Below are 27,209 nucleotides of genomic sequence, written 5' to 3' on the forward strand. Positions count from 1 at the left end.
AAAAATTAAGTTCCTCAAACTAGCCACATCTCAAGGGCACAACAGCCATATATGACTAGTGGCTACTGTATTAATGCAGATATAGAACATTTCCATCATCACAAAATTCTCCTGATCAGGTCTTATATAGGTTTGAATAATTAACAGACAAGTGATTCTGCCTGTGCATAACAGAATTAACCTTTATAGAATAGGGCCATTCCAATAATGGAGTATGTACTGAGCCACAGGGAAAAAACAATTCCAAGAAATAGAGGTTGTGTTGGTCATATTTAGTAACAACACTACAATGTAGCTACAGCAAGGAGATAGAACTTCCTTGGCTTTCTAAATATACAGAAATTAAGAAATACTTCTAGGGGGCTGGCCCCGTGGTGTAGCGGTTAAGCACGTGCTCCGCTGCTGGCGGCCTGGGTTCGGATCCTGTGCGTGCACCGATGCACCGCTTGTCAGGCCATGCTGTGGCGGCGTCCCACATAAAGTGGAGGAAGATAGGCACGATGTTAGCTCAGGGCCAGTCTTCCTCAGCAAAAACAGGAGGATTGGCATGGATGTTAGCTCAGGGCTGATCTTCCTCACAAAAAAAAAAAAAAAAAGAAGTACTTCTAAAAGAGAAAATCAAAACCAGAATCACTGACTATTTAGAAACTAATGTCAAAAGGAATATCATTGGGGCCAGCCCCATGGCCTAGTGGTTACGTTCGGCACGCTCCGCTTCAGCGGCCCAGGTTCAGTTCCCAGGCGCAGACCTACGCCACTCATCGGCAGCCATGCTGTGGTGGCAACCGGCATACAAAATAGAGGAAGCCTGGCACAGATGTTAGCTCAGGGCAGATCTTCCTCAAACAAAAAGAGGAAGACTGGCAATGGATGTTAGCTCAGGGCGAATCTTCCTCAGCAAGGAAAAGAAAAAAAAAATGCAAGTCTCTGACATGTGGCCAAAGGTATGTTGAGAGGAAAATTCAGTCTTAAAAATGTGTTTTATAATTAAATAAGATGAAAAATAATCATGCACTCAAGAAAAAATAACCACAAAATTACCAAATGATAGTAGGATAAATGAAAACTGAATGTTAAAACAAAATAAAAATATACAATGGGAATAAAAAAGTATGGGGGGGAGATTTTTTAATTCTAAGAAAATGTACAACTTTATACCAGTAAGTTAGGGAACTTAAGTAAAATCAATGACTTTCCAGAAAGATGTGGATTTCTTAATGCAAGAAATGGTGAATAGCTCAGGAAGACCTACAGTTTACCAAAGATTTGCCCCCTATTAGGCACTGGGACTAGATGGTTTTACAGTTGAGTTCTAACAAACTCTTCAAAGTAAAAATGAGAGGTCTCAGAAACCAGGCTATGAGCACTGTTAATGGCAGGGCGTATTGTTTTATTTACCACTATATCCCCAGCTCCTGGCATAACACCTGGCACACAGTAAAAACTAAATAAAGGTCTGTTAAGTGACTAAAAAGGGAACATTTCATTAGTCTTTTATGTGTGTGTGTAATTTTCAAAGAAGGTAAGATACGTTTTTAATTATAAAAACTGAAAACATTCTGAAGCAGTATTAATTTTTTAGAGTCTCTTGAATACAGAAGTAAAAATTTACTAATCAAGACTTTTATTTTATAAAAACTATTTCCTAGATGGACATTACCCCTTATTAAAAAACTAATAAAATTTGTGATATACAATCATACATTTAAAACATGGGAAGACAACCAATATCTTGATGTACAAGATTCAGGAGACAAAGAGGTCCAACATAACAGAAAGGATCTGGACTTTACTGACAGACTGCTTAACTGGAAAAGGAATTAGTGTTTAAGAAATGTTTTTACTGATGGAAAAGTAAATCTAAAAAAAACAGTATGTAAAAACATACTGATTTACAAAGCCAAAATACCTCTTAGTTTCAATTCCTGTATACCCTAAATGAGGTTCATATTAAATGAAAATAAAATGTTAAAAGTCCATCAATATGTAAAAAAAGGAATTCATTTGCTCAAATACTAGATAGAACCTCATATATATATATATATATATATTTTGTGTGTGTGTGTGAGGAAGATCAGCCCTGAGCTAACATCCATGCCAATCCTCCTCTTTTTGCTGAGGAAGACTGGCCCTGAGCTAACATCCATGCCGATCTTCCACCATTTTATGTGGGACGCCGCCACAGCATGGCCTGACAAGCGGTGCGTAGGTGCGAGCACGGGATCCAAACCCCAGGGCCGCCAGCAGCGGAGCGCACGTACCTAACCACTATGCCACGGGGCCGGACCCAGAACTTCATATTTTTTTAAATCTACTCCAAGAATAGTGAATTGACTTTTTAAAAAAATAATTTATCAACTACTACCTAAGGTCATTAACAGTAACAAGAAGTATCACTGGGCATATGTCGTTTATTTTTCCTATTGCTTTTATCACTACAGTACAATATAAAACTTGCAATCCAATATTTTATGGCCCTGTATTCAAGCTAATTAGTACCTTAAAAAAATAAAGTTCTAGATATAAAGTTGGTGGTTAAAGGCTCAGTAAACAGTAACCAAATATCTTATAACAGATTTTTCCTCAGAAAGTGAGTAAGATAGCTAAAGGTTTTTTTCTTTCTTTTGTAAGCTTGCTTCATATTACTCTGTTCTGTCCAATATTTTTCCAGTAAAAAAAACCCCAAAGAGATGTAAGGATGGTGAAGGGCCTCTAGCCTAGCCATTGTTATGGGTTTGTTTTTGTTTAAGCCAAAAACCTTTGAAAACAGGTCTTTAGTTCTGGCAGCAGACTAGAATAAATTCTCAAAAATTCACATTTTCTTCAAAAAATTTCAACTGGCGAGCTTTCACACTGTAAGTCGTATACTTTTCACCCATGTGCTCCCGCAAATGTACCTATTTGGGAAACATAAAAAGAAAATCAGTTTGTAGTAGAAAGAATATTTCTATAATCATAGAAGGGCTTTTCTAAGCATGATACCAAACGTAAAAACCATATGGGAAAATACTAATAGTTGTGTTTACATAAAAATTTAAAACCTCAAGATATCAATAAATAAAGTCATAAGAAATTAAAAGAGCAAACAATAAACTATGAAAAATATGTACAATATACATGCCAAAGAATTAATATCACTACTGTATAAGAGCTGTTAGAATCAATAAAACACAATAATATTAGAATTGATAAAACAACAAAGTCAATCCGATAAATCAGTAAAGGCATTTACAAAATAATACAAATGACTAATTAACATACATAAAATTCAACCTGACTAGTAATCAAAAAAATGTACTATGTGACACTCAATGTATATCTATTGAAAGAAATGCCTGAAACTAAAATAACACCTAATAATGTGTTGAACAGATGTCCCGCACCTCCTGATAAAATGCACTGAGAAGGACACAACATTACTTTTGTGGTATTCCTGCCAAAAATGCATCATCTACATCAATTCATGAGGAAACATCAGATAAATCCAAACCAAGGGACATTTTATAAAACATAGCCTATACTCTTCAAAAATGTCAAGGTCATGAAAAACAAAGACTGAGTAACTATCCCAGATTAAAGGAGACATAACAACTAAATGTAACCCTAGTTGATTCCACATCCAGCATGTCAGTGTGAGGAGTTCTGCACACCCCTCCTCAGTGAAGCTAGTGAAAATTATTTAAAAAGCCAACCATTTACAGTCTCTGGAGAGGAAGACTGGCATAGATGTTAGCTCAGGGCTAATCTTCCTCAAGCCAAAAAAAGAGAAAGATTAGCAACAGATGTTAGCACAGATGAATCTTCCTCAGCAAAAAAGAAAGAAAATTAAAGTCTCTGGAAATGGTCCTAAGGTCATACAGCAAATAAAGGCACATTTTTTTCAAGAAAATCTACTAAAACTCAGAACAGTGAGAGTCAGTGGTAATTGAACTAAGACCAACTACCTCCGTCCCCACGCCCAGCTCAGAAAGATAAAAACTCTATATACCAGACTGATGAAGTCAAGAACACAGGGCTCCCTTTCCCCCCTGGTTCCCTACTCAGAAGGCTATCTTCCTGGAGGGGCAGGACATCAACATATCTCACCCTGCCCCCAATACCTATCATCATATTTTTCAAATACGATAAATTTCAGGAGTATGTAGCCAAGAGGTAGGAGCTTCCTTCTTGCACCCAGCTTGGACTTGTAGGATGGAGACTCTACCTTGGGTGCAGGGCCACTGAAAATACCCCAGTCACCTTTGCCCCAGACCATAAAGTGAAGATTCCATGCTGGGTGAAACATGCCGAGAAGACCAGAGGCTACTGCCCTTCACCCCCACTAAGCTTCTAAAGTGGGGGTATCACTCAGAGACAAGCATGCTATTGTCCCCATTCCCAGCTCCAGAGCTGTGCTCAGAGATTTTGCCTGAGGGGAGAAGCAAGACATAAAATAGTACCAAATCTCTTCCTAAATGAACTGACTTCATTTGGAACAGAGTGTGAAGAAATTCAAGCCTAAGGGTGCTCTCAAAAACCGGAGGTAGTGGTGAAAGGGAAGTGGGAGGAGATTGGTAGATTCACTGGATATATAGGCTAAACTGTAGGCTGATTACTTTGATGGAAAGAAACAAGAAGCTGGGAGGAGCCTCCCTGGTGTCAGAACAAATCTCAAACACTTGGGAAATACCCCGTCAAAGGAGCCCAAATTTGATTGGATCAGTCTGTGGAGCAATGTATGCCCCAGACCATCACTGAAAACAATAGAACAATCAGCTGGGAACAAAAAAAGCTTAAAGGCTGAGTGAGGTCAAAGAAAGAAAGAGTAAATACAGCTTTGCGAAACCCACCGTCATTTCAAGGCTGCTGTGGACATAGCTAAGGCTACACGAACTGAGGAGCAACATCAGAGGCTTTATATTGTGGGGAGAGGGGGAAGAGATACAACAGACTCCACTAAAATAATCCAGCCAATCACCAAATAAACAAGCAAATAACAATAACAACCAATCCCCCAGGAAGCCAGTACTCAGAGTTTTAACAATATATTATCTAAAATGTCCAGTTTCCAATAAAAAGTTATGAGACATGCAAAGAAACAGGATAGTATGACACACACTGCGAAAAAAGGAGGCAAAAGAAACTGCCTGTGAGAGCAACCAGATGTTGGATTTAACAGACAAAGACATAAAAGTAGCCATTATAAACATGTCCATAGAACTAAAGAAAAACATGATTAAAGAAGTAAAGGAAAGTATAATGATGATATCACATCAAACAGAGAGAATACTTATAAAGAGAAAGAAATTATAAAAAGAACCAAATGGAAATTCTGGAGTTGAAAGTGCAATAACAAATGAAAAATTCACCAGACAGGCTCAACATTATATATGAACTGGCAGAAAGAAGAATAAGCAAGCTCAGAGATAGATCAATAGAGATTATACAATCCAAAGAACAGAGAGAAAAGAGAATGAAGAAAAATGAATAGAGCCTCAGAGAAATGTAGGACACCCTTAAGCACACCAACACAAGTGTAATGGGAGTACCAGAAGGATAGGAGAGAGAGAAAGGAGCATAAAAAAAATATTTAAAGAAATAATAACTGAAAACTTCCAAAATTTATTGAAAAACATTAATTTACACACCCGAGAATCTCAATGAACTGCAAGTAGGATCAGCTCAAAGAGATCCACACAGACACACTAAAGTAAAAGTGCTGAAAGCCAAAGACTAGGAGAAAATCTTGAAAGCAATAAGAGAAAAATGACTCATCACTTACAAGGGACCCCCAATAACATCGATAGCTGACTTATACAAAATGGAGGCCGGAAGGCACTGGGATAACACATTCAAAGTGCTCAAAGAAAAAAGTGTCAACAAGGATCCCATATCCAGTAACACTATCCTTAAAAAATAAAGGCAAAATAAAGACATACCCAGATAAACAAAAACAAAATTGGTGGCTAGCTGACCAAATCGGTCTGATGTAACTATTTTGAAACTCTGCAGTCTATTAAAGGCTTATAACATACAGGGGAAGGCTTGGATGGTAAATGATGGTTAATTTTAGTCGATTTCAAGTCTTAGCACCACCCCTAGCCTGGTGGTAAGCAGCTGTGCCAATGCTCCTAGAACAGCTTGCACACAGCTTGCGGAAGCCAGGGTAGGCAATAAGAACCCTGTCCTCCAAGTACTGGGGATCTGTGTATTGATAGCTGACTGCTGCTTCTCATCACAGAGGTGCAGACACAGAGGCAGGCAACCATTGTTGCAACCCAGCTGAAGCAACTTCCAGGAGATTTAAAGGAATTTAAATGTATCATTATGAATGCATAATATATGCATTGTGAAAGTCCCAGAAGGAGAAGAGAGAAAGAGGGAGACAGATTATTTGAAGAAATAATAGCCAAAAACTTCCCAAGTTTGATGAAAGACACACATATAAACATCTGAGAAGCATAACAAACTCCAAGTAGGAGGAACATAACAAGTTCACACCCAGACACATTATAACCAAATTGTGGAAAGCTAAAGACAAAGAGAGAATCTTGAAAGCAGTAAGAATGGAGCAGCTCATCACATACAAGGGATCCGAAACAAGATTATTAGCAAATTTCTCATCAGGAACGTTGGAGGCCAGAAGGCAGTGGGAGGATATTTTCAAAGTGAAAAATGTCAACCAAGAATCCTATATCTGGCAGAAATGTCCTCCAAAAATCACAGAGAAAAAAGAAGGAAATCTTGCCATTTGTGACAACATGGATGGACCTTGAAAGTATTATGCTAAGTGAAGTAAGTCAGAAAGAGAAAGACAAATACTGTATGATCTCACATATATGTGGAATCTAAAAAATACCAAACTCATAGAAACAGATTGGTGGTTGCCTGGGGTGGGGGTGGGGGTGGGGGTGGGGGTGGGGGTGGGGGGTAGAGGTGGTTAAAAGGTACAAACTTGCAGTTATAAGATAAATAAGTTCTCAGGATGTAATGTACAGTACAAACTTCCAGTTATAAGATAAATAAGTTCTCAGGATGTAATGTACAGCATGGTGACTATAGTTAACTATACTGTACTGTACATTTGAAAGTTTCTAACAGTCAGTCTTAAAAGTTCTCATCACAAGAAAAAGATTAACTATGACAGGTGACAGATGTTAACTAAACATGTGGTAATCACTTCATAATATGTACATATATCAAATCATTATGTTGTACACCTTAAACTAACACAATGTTATATATCAATTACATCTCAATAAAACTGGGGAAAACAAAGTGAGGGAGAACTTAAGACATTCCCAGATAAACAAAAGATGAAGAAATTTGTTACCACTAGACCTGCCCTGCAAGAAATACTAAAAGGAGTCCTGCAGGTTGAAATGAAAGGATACTAGACAGTAACTCAAAGCTGTATGAAGAAATAAAGATCTCAGTAAAGGTAAATACATGGACAATTACCAAAGCTAGTATTATTGTAACAAGGGTTTGTAATTCCACTTTTTGTTTTCTACATTATTTACAAGACTACTACACTAAAAAAAGTATCAGTCTAAAAGCTAGTACTATTGTAACCTTAGTTTGTAACTTCACATTTTGTTTTCTACAAAATTTAAGAGACTAATGCATTATAAAACCACAATTACTAGTTTACACTTTTGGATACACAATATATAAAGATGCAATTTTTGTGACATCAATAACCAAAAGAGGTGGGGATAGAGCTTTAAAGCAGCAGAGTTTTTGTATGCTATTAAAGTTAAGTGGTATAAATTCAGATTAAAGTATTAAAACTTTAGGATATTAAATGTAATCCCCACAGAAACAACAAAGCAAATAGTTATAGAATATACACTAAAGGAAATGAGAAGGGAATTAAAATATTTCACTACAAAAAATGAACTAAATATAGGGGCTGGCCCGGTGGCATAGTGGTTAAGTTCGTGCACTCCACTTCAGTGGCCTGGGGTTCGCAGGTTTGGATCCTAGGTGCGGACCAACACACCACTTGTCAAGGCATGCTGTGGCAGCGTCCCATGTAAAGTAGAGGGAGATGGGCACAGATATTAGCCCAGGGCCAATCTTCCTCAGCAAAAAGAGGAGGATTGGCAACGGATGTTAGCTCAGGGCTAATCTTCCTCACACACACACAAAAATGAACTAAATATAAAAGACAGTAATGCAGGAAATGAGGGATAAAAAAAATCTATAAGGCATATAGAAAACAAATAGTAAAATGATAGAAGTCCCTCCTTAGCAGTAATTACTTTAAATGTAAATGGATTAACTCTCCAGTCAAAAAACAGATTAGCAGAATGGATAACAAAATTATATGCTGTCTACAGGAGACTTTAGATCCAATGACACAAATAGATTGAAAGTGAAAGGACTGAAAAGGATATTCCATGCAAATAGTAACCAAAGGAGAGCGTGGGTGGCTATACTAACAGCAGACAAAATAGACTAGAAATCAAAAACAGTTACAAGAGATAAGGACATTATATATTAATAAAAGGATCAATACAGCAGGAGGATATAATAATTATAAACATTTATTCACCTAATAATAGACCATCAAAATAATGAAGCAAAAATTGTAGAACTGAAGGAAGAAATAGACAGTTCCAACAATAGTTGGAGACTTCAATACACTCTCAATAATGGATTGGACAACCAGATAGAAGATAAGGAAATAGAGGACTTGAACAATACAAAAACCAACTAGATCTAACAGATATATTCAGGACACTCTACCCAGCAACTACAGGATACACATTCTTCCCAAGTGCACATGGGACATTTTCTGGGAGAGGCCTTATATATGTTAGGCCACAAATTAAGTCTCAATAGATTAAAAGGATATATTCAATATCCATTTATGATAAGAACTTTGTTAGTCTTTTTCAACATTCTTTTGGCTATTTTGGGTCCCTTGCAATTCTATGTGAATTTTAGAATTTGCTTGTCAATTTCTACAAAGAAGCCATCTGGGATTCTTATAGGGATTTTGTTGAATCAGCAGATCAATTTGCGGAGTACTGCCATCTTAACAATATTAAGTCTTCTCATCCATGAAAATGAGATGATTTTCCGTTCATTTAGATCTTAAATTTCTTAAAACAATGTTTTATAGTTTTCAGAGTATAAGTTTTGCAGATCTTTCGTTAAATTTACTCCTAAGTGTTTGATTCTTTTTGATGCCATTGTAATTGGAATTTTCTTATAGTCATTTGGGATTGTTCACTGCAAAAGTATGGAAATAAATTTGATTTTTTAAATATTGACCTTGTATCCTGCAACGCTGCTGAACTTGTTTATTGGGTTTAATAGCTTTATGATAAAAAAAAAAAAACTCACAACAAAGTGGGTATAGAGGGAACATACCTCAACTTAATAAAGGCCATATATGACAAGCCCACAGCTAACATCATACTCAATGGTGAAAAGGTGAAAGCTTTCCCTCTAAGATCAGGAACAAGACAAGGATGCCTATTCTCACCACTTGTAAACAACATAGTGTTGGAAGTCCAAGCGAGAGTAATTAGGCAAGAAAAAGAAATAAAAGGCATCCAAACTGGAAAAGAAGAAATAAAACTGTCACTATTTTCAGAGGACATATCATATACAGAAAACTCTAAAGACTCCACCAAAAAACTGTTAAAATTAATAAATGATTTAATATACAGGATACAAAATCAATATACAAAGATCTGTTGCATTTCTATACACTAATAACAAACCATAATAAAGAGAAATTAAGAAAACAATCTCATTTACAATTGCATCAAAAAGAATAAAATACCTAGGAATAAATTGAACCAAGGAGGTGAAAGATCTGTATACTGAAAACTATAAGACATTAATGAAAGAAATTGAAGAAGACACAAATTAATGGAAAGTTATTCCATGCTCATGGCTTGGAAGAATTAATATTGTTTAAATGTCCATACTACCCAAAGCAAGCTACATATTCAATGCATTGCCTATCCCTAGAATGGTAGTTGCCAGGGACTGACAGCGGGGTGAATGGGGAGTTATTGTTTAATGGGTACAGAGTTTCAGTTTTGCAAAATAAAGTTCTGGAGATGGATGGTGTTGATGTTTGCACAACAATGTGAATGTACTTAATGCCACTGAACCAAACACTTAAAAATGGTTAAAATGGTAAATTTGAAGTTATACGTATTTTACTACAATTTTAAAAAACGTGTATAATATATTGTTGAGCCTATAACATATAGAAATGTAATATATTTGCCAATAACAGCACAAAAGAGGTGGATGGGAGAAAAGCTGTATTAGGCTAAGGAAATGACTTCAGATGGTAACTTGAATCCACAGGAATAAATGAAAAGATCCAGAAATAATAAATAAGAAGGTTACTATAACAAAAGCTACAATATATATACTTTCTTTTCTTTCTTCTCTCAACTTCAAGAGACAAAGTTATATAAAGTAATAATTATAACAAGGTAATGTTGGGTTTGTAATATATATAGGTGTGATATGTATAATAACATCAAAATAAAGGGGAAAAGGAATAGGAGTAACATTTTTATGTCTCACTGGAATTAAGTCAGCATAAAGCTGAAGCTGATTCTGATCATTTAAGATGTATATGATAAGCCTTAGAGCCACCACTAAGGAAAGAACTAAAAAATATATAGTGAAAAAAATCATTAAAGAAATTAAAATGCGACATTAGAAAATACTCAGTGTAAAAGTAAGCAGTAAAGGAGGAAGACAGGAATAGAAAGACATGAGACATAAAAAAAATAAAAAGTAAAATGGCAGATGTAAATCCAACTGTATCAATAATAATATTAAACATGAACAGATTAAACAATCCAATCAAAAGCAGAGTGTTAAAATGGATAAGAAAACAAGATCCAAGTATATGGTGTCTACAGGAAACACACAATAAATTCAAAGATACAAATAGATTGAAAGTAAAAAGGAAAAGATATTGCATGCAAACAGCAACCATAGGAAAGCTGGAGTGGCTATAGTAATATCATACAAAATAGACTTTAAAACAAAACAAAACGAAATGTTACTAGAGATAAAGAGGAACATCTTATAAGGAGAAAAAGGTCAATCCATCAGGAAGATATAACCATTATAAACATATATGGACCTAACCAGAGCACCAAAATACATGAAGCAAAAACTGATAGAAATGGAGAGAGAAATAGAGAATTCAACAATAATAGTTGGAGACATCAATGACATCAATATCCCACTTTGAGTAATGGGTAAAACAATTTGGCAGGAGATCAACAAGGAAATAGGAAATTTGGGCAACACTCTAAACAAACTAAAACAGACATCTATCAAATACCCCACTCAATGACAACTGAATATATATTCTTCTCAAGCACACATGGAACATTTCTCCAGGTTAGACCATATGCTAGGCCATAAAACAAAGCTCAATAAATTTAAAAGGACAGAGCCGGCCCGGTGGCTCAGGGGTTAAGGGCGCGCACTCCGCTACTGGCGGCCCGGGTTCAGATCCTGGGCGCGCACTGACGCACCGCTTCTCTGGCCATGCTGAGGCCGCGTCCCACATACAGCAACTAGAAGGATGTGCAACTATGACATACAACTATCTACTGGGGCTTTGGAGAAGGAAAAAAAGGAGGAGGATTGGCAATAGATGTTAGCTCAGAGCCGGTCTTCCTCAGCAAAAAAAAAAAAGAGGAGAATTAGCACGGATGTTAGCTCAAGGCTGACCTCCCTCACAAAAAAAAAAAAAAAAAAAAGGACAGAAATAATAAAAAATATGTTCTCCAACCACAATGGAATGCGATCAGAAATCAATAAAAGAAATAAATTGGGGAAACTCAAAAATATGTGGAAATTAAACAACATACTCCTAAAGAGCCAACCTTACAGAAATAAGAAAGATTGAAAAGGATTTATATTAATAATTGTATGTCAAATAGAAAACAGATGAAATGGACAAATTCCTAGAAAGACACAAAGTTTAGAAATTGAAGAACAGACAATCTGAATATAACAAGTAAACACACTGAATTCATTATCAAAAAATTACCCACAAAGAAAAGCCTGGCCCATGGCCCCATAGCTTAGCGGTTAAGTGCACGTGCTCCGCTACTGGCGGCCTGGGTTCGGATTCTGGGCGCACACTGACGCACCGCTTGTCCGGCCATGCTGAGGCAGCGTCCCACATACAGCAACTAGAAGGATGTGCAACTATGACATACAACTATCTACTGGGGCTTTGGGGAGAAAAAGGGGAAAAAAAGGAGGAGGATTGGCAATAGATGTTAGCTCAGGGCTGGTCTTCCTCAGCAAAAAGAGGAGGATTGGCATGGATGTTAGCTCAGGGCTGATCTTTCTCACAAAAAAAAAAAAAAGAAAGAAAAAAGAAAAGCCTGGCCCAGATGCCTTCATTGGTAAATTCTATCAAACATTTAAAGAAGAATTAATACCAATTCTTCACGAACTCTTCCAAAAAAAAGAAGATAAGAGAACATTCCCCAATTCACTCTATGAGCCAGTATTACCACGATAACAAAACTAGACACAGCCATCACAAGAAAAGAAAACTAAAGACCAATATTTCATATGAATACAGACACACAAAAATCTTCATCAAAATACTAGAAACACAACTTCAGCAACATATAAGAAGAAGTATACACCATAACCAAGTGGGATTTATCTCAGGAATGCAAGGATGGTTTAATATCCAAAAATCAATTAATGTAACACTGTATTAACAGAATACAAAACAAAAACCACAGGATCATCTACATAGAGAGAAAACATTTGACAAACTCAACACCTTTTCATGATTAAAAACACTCAACCAACCAGGAATAGAAGTGACATTCTTCAACCTAATAAAGGGCATCTATAAAAACCCACAGTTAACATCATACTTAATGGTGAAAGACTGGATGCTTTCCCTCTAAGATGAGAAACAAGGCAAGGATGTATACTCTCACAACTTCTATTTGACACTGTACTGGAGATTCTAGCCAGAACAATTAGGCAATAAAAAGAAGTACAAGGCATCCAGACTGGAAAGTAAAACTAACTCTATTTGCAGATGACACAGTCTTATATAGAGAAAATTTCAAGGAGTCCACTAAAAAAAAAAAGCTATTGGGCCGGCCCCGTGGCTTAGCGGTTAAGTGCGCGCGCTCCGCTGCTGGCGGCCCGGGTTCGGATCCCGGGCGAGCACCGACACACCGCTTCTCCGGCCATGCTGAGGCCGCGTCCCACATACAGCAACTAGAAGGATGTGCAACTACGACATACAACTATCTACTGGGGCTTTGGGGGAAAAATAAATAAATAAAATCTTTAAAAAAAAAACCAAAAAGCTATTAAACCCAATAAACAAGTTCGGCAACGTTGCAGGATACAAGGTCAATATTTAAAAAATCAAATTTATTTCCATACTTTTGCAGTGAACAATCCCAAATGACTATAAGAAAATTCCAATTACAATGGCATCAAAAAGAATCAAACACTTAGGAATAAATTTAACAAAAGATGTGCAAAACTTACACTCTGAAAACTACGAAACATTGTTGTAAGAAATTTAAGATCTAAATGAATGGAAAATCATCTCATTTTCATGGATGAGAAGACTTAATATTGTTAGGATGGCAGTACTCCCCAAATTGATCTGCTGATTCAACAAAATCCCTATAAGAATCCCAGATGGCTTCTTTGAAGAAATTGACAAGCAAATTCTAAAATTCACATAGAATTGCAAGGGACTCAGAATAGCCAAAAGAATCTTGAAGAAGAAGAACAAAGTTGGAGGACTCACCTATCCTTTCAAAACTACTAAGTAACAGTAAACAAGACAGTATGGAACTGGGGGCCAGCCCCGTGGCTTAGCGGTTAAGTGCGCGCGCTCCGCTGCTGGCGGCCCGGGTTCGGATCCCGGGTGCGCACCGACGCACCGCTTCTCCGGCCACGCGGCCATGAGGCTGCATCCCACGTACAGCAACTAGAAGGATGTGCAACTACGGCATACAACTATCTACTGGGGCTTTGGGGGAAAAATAAATAAATAAAAAAAATAAAAAAATAAAAAAAAGACAGTATGGAACTGGCATAAGATAGAAACAGATTAATGGAATAGAATCAAGTGTCAAAAATAAACCCATGGGTCTATGGTCAACTTTTTTTTTGACGAGGTGTTAGAATAGTCTTTTCAACAAATGGTGGTGAGACAAAAGGACAGCCACATATATAAAAATGAAGTTGGATCTTTACTTCATACTATATGCAAAAATTAACTCAAAGTTCATCAAAGACCTAAATGTAGGGTCTAAAACTATAAACCTCTTAGAAGAAAACATAGAGGTAAACCTGCATGACCCTGGATTTGGCAATGGATTCTTAGACACCAAAAATACAAGCAGCAAAAGAAAAATAAATTGGACCTCATCAAACTAAAAAATTTTTGTGCTTCAAAGAACACTATCAAGAAAGTAAAAAGACATTCTCCCATACTCACAGAATGGGAGAAGATATTTGCAAATCATATATTTGATAAGAGACTTGTATCTGAAATATATATAGAACTTCTGAAACTCAGTAATTAAAAGATAACTCAATTAAAAAATGCACACAGAACTTGAGTAGACATATCTCCAAAGAAAATATAAAAATGGAAAGTAGTACATGAAAAGATGCTCAACATCATTAGTCATCAGGGAAATGCAAATCAAAACCACAATGAATACTACTTCACACCCATAGGATGGCTATAATCAAAAAGTCAGATAATCACAAGTGTTGAAAAGGATCTGGAGAAATCAAAACCCTCTTGTGCCACTGGTAGGAATGTAAAATGGTGCAGCTGCTTTGGAAAGCAGTCTGCAAGTTCCTCAAACATTTAAATGCGGAATTACCATATGACCCAGCAATTCCACTCCTGGTTATGCACCCAAGAGAACTGAATACACACAAAAGCTTATGCTAGCATTATTCATTATAGGCAAAAAGTGGAAACCCAAATGTCCATCAACTGAGGAATAGATAAACAAAATGTGGTATATCCATACAATGGAATCTTGTTTGGCCATAAAAAGGAATGAAGTACTGATACATGTCACTATACAGATGAACCTTGAAAACATTATGCTAAGTAAAAGACACTAGTCACAAAAGATCACATAGTTTGTACATTCCATTAAATGAAATGTCCAGAATAGGCAAATGTATAGAGACAGATAATAGATTAGTGGTTCTTTAGGCCTGGAGGGAGGAGAGGATAGAGGGCTGATAGATAAAAGTATCAAGGTTCCTTTTAAGGAGACAAAAATATTTAAAATTGACTGTGGTGATAGTTGCATATATTTGTGAATATACTAAAATGCACTGAAGTGTACACTTTAAATGGGTGAATTTCATGATACATGAATTATATCTCAATAAAGCTGTTAAAAAATGTAATCCTAGGGCCGGCCCCGTGGCTTGGCGGTTGAGTGCATGCGCTCCGCTGCTGGCGGCCCGGGTTCGGATCCTGGGCGTGCACCGACGCACTGCTTCTCTGGCCATGCTGAGGCCGCGTCCCATATGCAGCAACTGGAGGGATGTGCACCTATGACATGCGGCTATCTACTGGGGCTTTGGCGGGGAAAAAAAAAAGAGGAGGAGGATTGGCAATAGATGTTGGCTCAGGGCCAGCCTTCCTCAGCAAAAAGAGGAGGATTAGCACGGATGTTAGCCCAGGGCTGATCTTCCTCACAGAAAAAAAAAAAATGTAATCCTTATTGAATTGATTCAATCCTAATTAAGTTGAATCAATTGAATCCTAGAACAGAAAATTTTTATTCTTTTGCTATACAGGATATTATTAGAGGGACAATTAGTCAAATTTAAATAAGGTCTATAGGTTAGATAATAGTATTGTATCAATGTTAATTTTCTGAGTCTGATAATTGTATTGTAGTTATGTAAGGAAATATTCTTGTTTTTAGGAAATACACTGAAGAATTTAGGGGAAAGAGACATCACGTCTGCAACGTTCTCACAAATGAATAAAAAAATAATTATATATATACAGAGAAGGAATGATAAAGCCAAAGTGGAAGAATAGTAACATTCGGGAATATAGGTAAGGAGTATTCAGGAATTCCTTGTACTATTTTTGTAACTTTTCTGTTAATCTGAAATTATTTTGAAATAAATAAATTAAAATAACACTTAGGTATCATTTCTTATTAAATTGGTACAGAAGCAACTGCATTTCCAGGAATTTAAGGCTTTATTGTTGTTGTTATTATTACCAAAAAACTAGAAACATAAATCCAAAACGAGCAACTAATCAAAAAATGTTTGTTTAGGCACTTCTACTACTGTGAAAGTTTTCATAATGCAGATGTGATATAATGTAACTGATTCACTGGAGAATAATCTGCATGATGTGAACTGCGACTGGTCATCACAATCAGGAATTAGCCCTGGGAGAGCAGGAAAAGAGCAGTGGCCTTGAAAGCACAGGAACAATCAGGAGTGATTGTTACTATGAGTAGCTGGCAGCGCTTCTGAGCTCAGCTGTGCTGTTAAGTGAAAAATATGGGCTACAAAATTGTATATGGCATAATCCTGTTTCGCAAAAAAAAAAAAGGAAAAAGCCTATGATACATACGTGAATGTGATATGATGGATGCGTGTATGTACACAGCAAACTACTGACATATGTATAAGAGAATGAAAGGCAGTATAGAACAATGGTTAAGAGCATGGATTCTGGAATCAGACCATCTACACTGAAAGCCAATTGTTAGCAGTGTGACTTTGGGCAACTCATTTAACCTCTGTGTGCTTTAGAGTCCTCGTCTACAAAATGGAGATACTAGTACCAACTTCAGTGGATTGTTGCAGATACACATGCAAAATGCTTAGAAAACTGTGTGGCACTTTTTAAGTATTACTACTACTACTATTTATGGAATGATAGATAACAAAATCTAGAATCACTGAGTGCTAAGATTATACTGATTTTTTTTTTAATCTGTATGTTCTCAATGTTCTACAACGACCATGTATTATTACCTTTGTATTCAGATAGGGAAAAACAATAAATAATTTTTAAAAATCAGTATAGAATTATTTGTGTTATATAAATATAAGTACGCCTTATGTTTACTTTTAAATCTGGGAACATAAGTGATGAATCTCTCAAAAAGAAAAAAGATTTAAGTATAATAACGTAAGTGAGCATAAGTGAGGCCATCTTGTTACACTAAATGGCCCAGCCCCTCCTCCAGGTGACGACTCGCTGTGCTGCACATACTCCAAAAAGTTCACATGCTCTCCTGATTTATGGCCTCCACTTATGTATGTACTCCCCAATAGCTTGATAAATTAAAAACTTTGTTCTATGAGTTTCTCTCCAGAACAGGCAGACCACAGGCAGGAAACACACCTACAAGGTATCCACAACAGTTGACAGAAGAATGGAACAACGTAATGCCTGGAGCCCGTCATGCCTGGAGCCCAACCTCCCTGGACCCCCTCCTCACTGCCCATTTTCCCTATATAACCGCCTCAAGATTCTGTAATCTTTGAAGATGGGTCTTTGAGACATTAGTCACCTGTCTTCTGATTTGCTGGCTAATCTAAACTTCTTTTCTTGATCTCTAATTTGTTGTGATTAATTGGCTCAGATCGTGGCGAGCAGAGCAAGCCGACTGCTCGGTATCAATAACAGTAATTTTAATCAGAAAAGTCAGGTAAGTCAAACTAAAATTTTTTCAAAGCAAAATTCTATAGCGTCCTAATCAAAATCCTGCCATTTTTACAGAAATTAACGAGTTGATTCTAAAATTCACATGGAAATGCAATTAATAGCCAAAACAATCTCGAAAAAGAAGAACAAAGTTCGAAGACTCACACTTCCTAATTTCAAACTTAGTACAAAGCTATGGTAATAAAGACAGTGTGGTAGAGACATAAGGATAGACATATAAATCAATGGAACATAACTAAGAGTCTAGAAATAAATCCTTACATTATGGTCAATTGATTTTCAACAAGGGTGCTGAGAAATTTCAATAGGAAAAAAATAGTCTTTTCAACAAATGGTGTTAGGACAACTGGATATCCTGTGCAAAAGAAAGAAATTGGAGCCCTTCCTACGTAATACAAAAATTAACTCAAAATGGATTATAGACTTAATTGTAACAGCTTAAATGATAAAACTCTTAGAAGAAAACATAGGAATAAATCTTTGTGACCTTAGGTCAGGCAAAGCCTTCTTAGACATGACACCAAAAGCACAAGTGACAAAAAACAAAACAGATAAATTAGATTTCAACAAAATTAAAAGCTTTTGTGCTACAAACGATGCCATTAAGAAACAGAAAAAACAATCACAGAATAGGAAAAAAATCTTTGCGAATCATGTATCTGATACAGGAATTATATCCCTAATATGTAAAGAACTCTTACAATTCAATAATTAAAAGATAAATATCAATTTTAAGATGTGTAAAAGATCAGAATAGACATGCCTTCAAAAAAGATATACAAATGGCCAATAGGCACATGAAAGATGTTAAACATCATTACCCATTAGGGAAAAGCAAATCAAAACCATAATGAGATACCACTTCCCAACCACTAGGATGGCTACAATCAAAATGATGACAATAACAAGTGTTGGCAAGGATGTGGAAAAATTAGAACCCTCATACATTACTGGTGGGAAGGTAAAATGGTACAAGCCACTTTGGAAAACAGTCTGGCAGTTCTTCAAAACGTTAAACACAGACTTTCCATATGATTCAGGAATTTCCACTCCTAGGTACACATCCAAGAAAAATGAAAATATATGTCCACACAAAAACTTGCACACTAATGTTCATAGCAGCATTATTCATAATGGCCAAAAAGTGGAAACAATCTGAATGTCCATCAGTTAATGAACAGATAAACAAAATGTGGTATAGTCATACAACAGAATATTATTTGGCCATATAAAGGAATGAAGTACGTGATGTATGCTACAACAAGAATGAATCTTGAAAACATTATGTTAAGCAAAAGAAGCTAATCAACAACAGATCACATATTTTGTATGATTCCACTAAAATGAAATATCCAGACTAGGCAAATCTATGGAGAAGAAATATTAGTGGTTGCTTAGGGGTGAAAGGCTTGGGGGAATAACGGAGAGTGATGGCCAATGGGTATAGGGTTTCTTTTGGGAGTAATTAAATGTTCTAACTTTGATCGTGGTGAAGGTTGTACAACTCTGTGAACATACTAAAAACCCTTTAATTGTATACTTTGAATGGGTAAAATGTATAGTATGTTAATTATATTTCAAAAGACTGTTAAAAAATAATTCCATAGCATAAGCAGCTGACACAGCTAATGGGAAACTCACCTCTCTCTCCAATTCATCCTCTTCTTCCAAAAGATCATATACCTGCTCTAAAAGCTGAATCCCCAGGCCCTGGATCACATCAGCTCTCAAGACTTCAACTATTCTTCTGATCTTTTCAGAACCTGGCATGATAGCTAAAAAGCAATAACAAAAAGGGTAAAATAAACACTTTCACCACTGCAGCAAGAAGAACGCAATGCTTTTAAAAAATTTTGTCATGTAGGATTCTTTTCATTTTGACAAGAGTTTGGTTTAATGACTTTATGTATTTTTAATGACTAAAAATGTATATACGAACTTATGCTTCATGTCTCACTGCCATCTTCTAAACCTAAAAACCACAACTGTATAATTTGAAGAAAATCCACATGAAAAATTCCAAATGTATTTATTTATATTTATTTTTAAAACTCAATTTTCATGCAGCTTTTCAGGAACACAACTGTTACATAAAACAACATATACCTTTTATGGAGATATCCAAATGAAATAATAAAAAATTTAAAAATTTAAAAGCATTACCTCCTTAGCTTGACACGTCTCCAATAAAAATCTGCTCTCCAGCTTGCTGTAAAAGAATAAACTGATCACCTGAAGGTAGCTCTTTGAAATGGAATTCCTCTGCCTCTTCTGCAACTTTCCCATGAAGTACCAGTGTGTCCCGATACTTCCGATGAAGTTTAAATTCTGACACTGGATCTGGTACTGGGAGATCTTCACAGCTCTCATTAGAGTCCAGTTTTAGGGTCTGAGTCATCAATTGTACCAAGTCACTCATTTCATTTGTATGACATTTCCTGGAAAAAAAAAACCCCATTGTTATTTAATTGGCTTCATAAGAATTTTTCATTAAAGAATTAGGTGTGGGGTGAGCATGAAGAAGTCTATCCAGAAACTGATAAACAATAATAGACACCCAAAATTATACCATGTTGTAAAACCATTTTGATCTCAACAAAATTACTGGGGGAAAAAAATTAGATGCAAAACAACCTTTAGGAAGTTCTGCTTCCAAATGGCCAAGAATACGGATGGACCCTTCCACCTAAACTCTAGACAAACCACAAAAATCAACTATGTGAAGGCATTGGAGAATGCACAAAATTCACAGGCAGATTCTGGAGGAGAGTCAACACCTTTTAGCTCAAGGGCAGGCCATACGCAGCTAAAGTACAACAGAAAATCCATAATCTTTCTGGCCTGCAGAACCAAAGGACAGAGTTCAAGACACAAACCACTGCCACTAGAAAGTGAGAGAGGAATCTTGGAAAGGAGAGAGCCAGAAAGACGAAGCCCCAGATTTCTGTGTATAAATTCTGCCCAACTGTTTCTAAGTAACTCAAACTATCTCCAAGTGCAAAGCTTAAGAATATTTAAAGAAATATAAAAATACCAGCCCCTAATGAGATAAAATTGACAATGTCTGGCAACCAGTCAAAAATACCAGACATGCAAAGAAGCAGGAAAACAGCACACATTTGTGGAGAAAAAAATCAGCTAATAGAAACAGACCCAGAAGTGACACAAGTGGTACAATTAGCAGATAAGGACATTAAAGCAGTTATTATAAATATATTCTATATGTCCAAGGTACAGGAAAACATTAACATATTAAGGAGAGGCAAAGAAGATATAAAAAAGACCCAAAGCGATCTCCCAGAAATGAAAAGGACAATGTGCTAAATACATGGGATGGGATTAACAGATTAAACATTATAGAAAAAGATTAGTGAACTCAAAGATATAGCAATAGAATCTATGAAAAATGAAACAGAGAAAAAAGGTCTAAAAAAAATGAACACCATCAGTGAGCTATGGGATAACTTCAAACAATTAATATACATGTACAGTCATGCATCGCTTAACAATAGGGAGACATTCTGAGAAATTTCATTATTAAGCGATTTCATCATTGTGTGAACATCATAGAGTGTACTTACACAAACCTAGATGGTATAGCCTACTCCATACCTAGGCTATATGGTACTAATCTTATGAGACCACCAGTGTATATGCAGTCCATCATTGACCGAAATGCTGTTATGCAACGAATGACTGTAATTAGAATCCTCAAGAGGGCAGGAGGGGGTCCAGAAAAAATATTTGAGGAAACAATGGCCCCAATTTTTCCAAATCTGATGAAAACTATACCCACAGATCTAAGAAGACATTCTGTAAGAATTGTGAATGAAAATCAGATGAATTTATTAGAAGAGATATTTTTAGCTCTAGCATATACCAAAACATTTATAATGGTATCATTGACAGTACTACAGTTTTGAATACTACTATACATGTACATTTAGGATTAGTTCAAACAGAAATAGTTTAAGAAGGGTGACAGAAAAACAAGAACTTACCCTTCCCTGGAATCCCCATCTGATTTATCTGTTGAACTTGTAGAAGAACTTAACTCATCCTCAGAGAGACAATGGATGAGTTTCCTTTCCTATTAATGTTTGGAAAAACAAAATTCCATATGACAACACAACTAGAATGTAACACATGAAACAGTTTTCGATGCAATGCCTAGACACAACGCGTATCTACTTGATATAGTTACACACAAACCTTACAACTCTGGAAAATGGAGAAGATGTCTTAATTAGTGAAAAAACTAAATCATAGAATATTGTTAAAGAAAATAAATATTCATTACTTTCAAGGGTGGGAAGTTTCTATTTTTTAAAATAATAATATGTTCCTAGAAATAGTGTCAGAAACTGGAATACAGAAAAATGAATAATTATCCCCAGGGTATTATTACACAGAAAAGTAAACATGGGTTGGAAACCTTGTAATTACCCATTTAGCCACCAGATGGTGGCCCTACATCATCCCCAGGTAAGAAGGTAAGGCACTTTGACATAAACAGGAAACTGAGGAATGATCAGCAAATGAGACTAAAATCTGACCAGGTAGGTAGATATACTGATAACAGCAGAATAAGCAAAGTGCTGCCTAGTAGAAGCCCTTTGGAAGTCTTGTTTTAAAGACTACCTAAGAAAGGTATTTAACTAGGCTACCAATTGTTTACAAGAGTGCCTGAAAAAAATCCATTCCCTTAATGGAGCAAACATAATCCTTTTAATTATTATTGACCAGTTCTGTTCCTTACCAAGAGTGAAAAGGTGTAACCTAAGCCAGCGCTGTCCCAGAAATAAATGGAGCTGGCATATATGAGGTTTACTTTATTAGCCTTGCCAGATGTAGACAAGTCTACCTTTTTCCTTAGAACCATGTAATGTACCTGAGCAACACTGCAGTCAGAAGACAACCATCGACCAGGTGTGGGCTGGCCTTCCTCTTGTAGTTTCCCTGGCCACAGTGCACTGAGAGAAGCTCTCCTCACTGAAGGGCCTGAAAAAGTAACCACCCCCAGCAGTTGTTTGTGGTGGGCTGGCCTCAACAGAAGCAGGCTCTGCACTGGGTATGCAAGATATACCAGCAAGGGCCGGCCTAGAAGTAACTCAGACAACGTGTTCATCATCACTCAGGTATCTGACACCTCAGTTCAAATCCCAGCTCTAAGGTTACCAGTTCTGTGACCTTGGGTAAGTTACTTAACCCCTCTGAGCCTCAGTTTCCTCAGCTGCAAACTGGGGATAATGCTGCCTGCTTTCGACAGTTACCGTAAATATGAAATGAGATAATGCCCTTAAAATGCTTACCATAATGCTTGAGACATAGTATACATTCAACAAATGAAAACTACTAATACTGTCTTTAGATAATATTTATAGGAATAATCACAGCCCTTAGCCCAGGGCAGCATCATTCTCCCAGCTTCCTCTCTCTATTCCTGAGAAGACAGCACTTGTTTGACCAGCAGACTCTGAACATGGAAACAAATTAAACACTCACTCGATTTCCTGTCTAAAATCTCCCAGGAATTACTGCCACTCAAAGCCCTCTTGCTCTCTTTTTAATATCCTCTTCCTCTGATAATACAAGTTCCAGATCCAACAGCCTATGCCAGATTTTTTTCTTTTCACGAGGAAGATCAGCCCTGAGCTAACATCCGATGCCAATCCTCCTCTTTTTCTGAGGAAGACTGGCCCTGGGCTAGCATCGTGCCCATCTTCCTCTACTTTATATGGGACGTTGCCACAGCATGGCCTGACAAGCGGTGCATTGGTGTGCTCCCGTGATCAGAACCTGCGAACCCCGGGCCGCTGCAGCAGAGCGCACGCACTTAACCACTGTGCAACCGGGCCGGCCCCCTGTGCTGATATTTTTAAAGGCTTGACTGAGAAATTTCAAAAATTATTCCAAATCAGTTTCCCAAATGGATTATTGATGCTTCAAAATTCTTAAAACCTCACAATTAGAACCAATGCTTATGTCCATGAGCCATACCAACAACCTCCAACAGATGAAGGAAAGGGAACAACTTTACCTGAGGGGAGTATCTCTTCCTGTGACTGCTTTAGTCGCCTCCTCTCTCTTGCTGATAATGGTCGATCCTTTCAAAGAAAGTCAGAGTTACTTCTATCCCTACTCACCATTCTACAATGCATGACGCATCATCCAGCACCACAGGAAAAGGCCCTGCACAGGCCTTTAAAGGAGCGTTCATTTGAAACCAGTCCACATCAGGGTTACAGCTACTAGCTAGGACTGATTACAGCCCTCATTTCTGGGAAGTACTCATTTTTGGAAGGGCAAATGGGGAATTTTGCATTTCCTACATTCAGAATCTACTTGGTCTCCTTAATTAACCAGAAGTGACCATCTCTGGAACTATAAAATCAGTCCATTTCAATCAAAGCTTCTGCTGGGAATCATAAATCTATCCCCTTGGCAAAGTGTTTGGCAAAAAGCAGAGCTAAGATGTTTTAATACAAAACTTCACAATATATGCAGGATTTTACAACCAAAAAAGCTTTAAAAGAAGGTTTAAAAAAATCCAACATTTACTCCCCACAAACCTTTGATGATGACATCTCACTGCTCCTCGAACTGCTCGCAGATCCAGTGACCACTCTACTTTGGTTTTCAGCATCCTTTTGTGTTAATGTATCATCCACTTTTCCAACAGTGGGAAGAGAAGGCAAAAGTCGAGAAGGAACCTCTTGGAACTTAAATAATTAAAAAAGAGGGAGAAGATTATCAATTTCATATAGAACCACCTGCAAAGTTCCCCCATCAGTAAGTGTCCTATATATTTGTCAGTGATTTGCTCTCAAAAACTTCAAAACACTGCATTTTTTTGGAAAAATTTCTGCCAAAAGTGAATGACCATCTAAGAAGCTTACAGAGAGGGTGCCTGTGAAAGTTATTTCAAGAAATGAGGTAATATCTCAATTAAAAAAAAATGAGGTGTCAAGCCAGCCCTGATGGCCTAGGGGTTAAAGTTCGGGGTGCTCCGCTTTGGCAGCCTGAGTTTGGTTCCCCGGGCGTGGAACCACACCACTCATCTGTCAGTATCCATGCTGTGGTGGCAGCTCACATAGAAGAACTAGAAGGACTTACAACTAGAATATACAACTATGTACTGGGGCTTTAGGGAGGAAGATTGGCAATAGATGTTAGCTCAGGAAGAATCTTTCCCAGCAAAAAAAAAAAGAGGTGTCAACAGGATTTTATGCAGAAGATGAGGGAGAAACTGTTCATCAATATAACACAGGACGGATCAGAGATTTACCCTTGTTAGCCTTTTCCTTTAACCCTCAAAATGATCTGTCCATCTTTGCTGGGGAAGATAAAGCCCCTACTCTGCTTCCAACTCACTAACATTTAAAAACTAATATTTAGCATCTTGCCATTGCCACCCTTCTCCATCTGTTCCTTGCATTTCTCATGTGCCTTTTTTAGCAACTGTTAATCATTCTAAACAGAAATCAAGCTTCATAAAGTCTATTTCCCAAGCAGCAGCACAATGACTTATTCCAAAGAGATCTCCACCAACCTGTCTCTTTTCCCCACTGTGCTCAGTCTGTTCTCGTTTCTTCTGCCGTCGCTGTCGAGACAGGGAAGGTTCAGACCCAGAGTTGTGTGGCTGTAAACCTGAGTAGACTCTGTCCTGTTTTTCTATAATACATTCACTAGCAACTCGATCCTTAAAAATAATAAAATGAAACAAACAAAAAAACCAGAATAATAAAATAGTCTTTTGAACTTCCAAATGGCCAAACCCTCCATACCTACTTTTAGAAATATAAATGAAAATGAGAAGGAGCAGTTGTCATTCTCAAAATGAATGCTTATTTGCAGTGTTGACAGGCAAAGACGACATGCTGACATCAGTTATCCACATATTCTGGCTTTTTTTCTTTTCCCAAATAAAAATAAATAATTATTTTAATTAAATTACTCAGATTGTTACTAACCTGAAACTACTTGTTCAATTTAGTTTTTAAAAAACATCTTTTCATAGCTTTTAATAGGTTTTCTATTCAGAAAACTAACAAATGTTTTAAATGAAATCCAATTTAATATACACATACTACCCAAGTAAACATCAGTAAACTCTAAAAAGCACCATAAAAAGAACATTGAGTTTGGAGTCAGGTGGAGTCATATCTGAGAAACTTAGTCTCCCTGAACCTCAGTTTCCTTTTTTATAAATGTGTAAAATGACTCACACACATCATATGATTGCTGGAGGATTAGAGGAGATGGCCTACTAAAGTACTTAGGACTATGTCTAGCACACATTAGATGCTCAAAAAATGGGAGCTATTACTAGCAGCAGTAATGATAAAATAAATTACCTTTTAAGTTATAAAGATTACCAACAACAACTTAGTATTTTATTTGGATAGCTGGTTTTAGAAACTAATCCATACCAAACATTAAAATAAAACAGATTCTTCCATTTATTTATTTATTTATATTTTGGTGAGGAAGGTTGGCTCTGAGCTAACATCTGTGCCAATCTTCCTCTATTTCGTGTGTGTGTCGCCGCCACAGCATGGCTTTATGAGCAGTGTGTAGGTCCACACCCAGGATCTGAACCCACAAGCCCTGGGCCGCTGAAGCAGAGCATGCAAACTTAACCACTACACCACTGGACTGGCCCCCCATTTATTTTTTTTTAACAATTTTTAACTCTCAAAATATCCCGGTTTTCAAGTAGAAGGGCACTGGTAATTGAATATGATTCAGTCAACACATTTTTATCAAGAGCCTACTTATGTGGTGCATTTTAGAAAGAAAAACAAATGATATGATATTAATACAAGGTAAAATTGCTTTCTAAGAGTCATTACCATTAAGACATTATCATCTATCATTTAGATCCTCTGGCAAACACAAAATAATGACTCCTATAGGAAAAATAACGTGTAAATTTATTCTTTCAAGAGTACACCTAACATTACACATAAAATATAGTAAATGATTAAATTTTACAATATTATTACATAATAAGCTGGCTGAACAAGGAGACCAAGATACTAAACAATGATTGATACAATTCTGAAGAGTGAAATAAATGCTTTTCTGCTGTTAAAAAGTATAGGCTGTTCAAAATAAAGCTTATACACATATAAGAGTGACAGAACAAATGACTTAAAAAGTGTCTCCATGAAATCCAATTGGTCCTGAAAAAAACTTCTACTTTTATCAACAACAAAAACAATAACAACAAAAAAAAGAAGAAATGCTAGACACGAAATTCTATCAAATAAACAAAAAATCTGCTCTAAAAGCCTGATATAAGAAAGGAATTTGATCAAGACCAAGACAAGGATATTCACTCCCCCCCCTTCTATTCAACATTGTACTATAGGTTCTAGCCAGGGCAATTAGGCAAGAAAAAGAAATGCCAATTGGAAAGGAAGAAGTAAAACTACCTCTATTCACAGATGACATGATCTTGTATTCAGAAAAT

General features: G+C 36.7%; 1 protein-coding gene across 4 annotated transcripts in view; it reads right to left on the reverse strand.

Moving 5' to 3' along the window:
• Positions 1-1,593: 1,593 nt before the first annotated feature.
• The window catches only part of NEK4 (NIMA related kinase 4), a 38,895-nt gene continuing 13,279 nt past the window's right edge, over positions 1,594-27,209 (reverse strand). For 2 of the 4 annotated variants that reach the window (XM_058560948.1, XM_058560974.1), the window contains exons 8-15: positions 25,284-25,433; positions 24,304-24,453; positions 23,772-23,838; positions 22,623-22,732; positions 21,733-21,821; positions 19,964-20,169; positions 19,373-19,506; positions 1,594-2,897 (exon numbers count right to left, since the gene is read on the reverse strand). In XM_058560948.1, coding sequence (XP_058416931.1) covers positions 2,805-2,897; positions 19,373-19,506; positions 19,964-20,169; positions 21,733-21,821; positions 22,623-22,732; positions 23,772-23,838; positions 24,304-24,453; positions 25,284-25,433 — 999 coding nt within the window. In that variant the 3' untranslated portion in view covers positions 1,594-2,804. The remainder of the gene's footprint in view (positions 2,898-19,372; positions 19,507-19,963; positions 20,170-21,732; positions 21,822-22,622; positions 22,733-23,771; positions 23,839-24,303; positions 24,454-25,283; positions 25,434-27,209) is intronic. The other 2 variants (XM_058560956.1, XM_058560965.1) reach the window with 2 other exon arrangements.

Source organism: Diceros bicornis, chromosome 2, assembly GCF_020826845.1.
Source record: "Diceros bicornis minor isolate mBicDic1 chromosome 2, mDicBic1.mat.cur, whole genome shotgun sequence".
Classification (NCBI taxonomy): domain Eukaryota; kingdom Metazoa; phylum Chordata; class Mammalia; order Perissodactyla; family Rhinocerotidae; genus Diceros; species Diceros bicornis.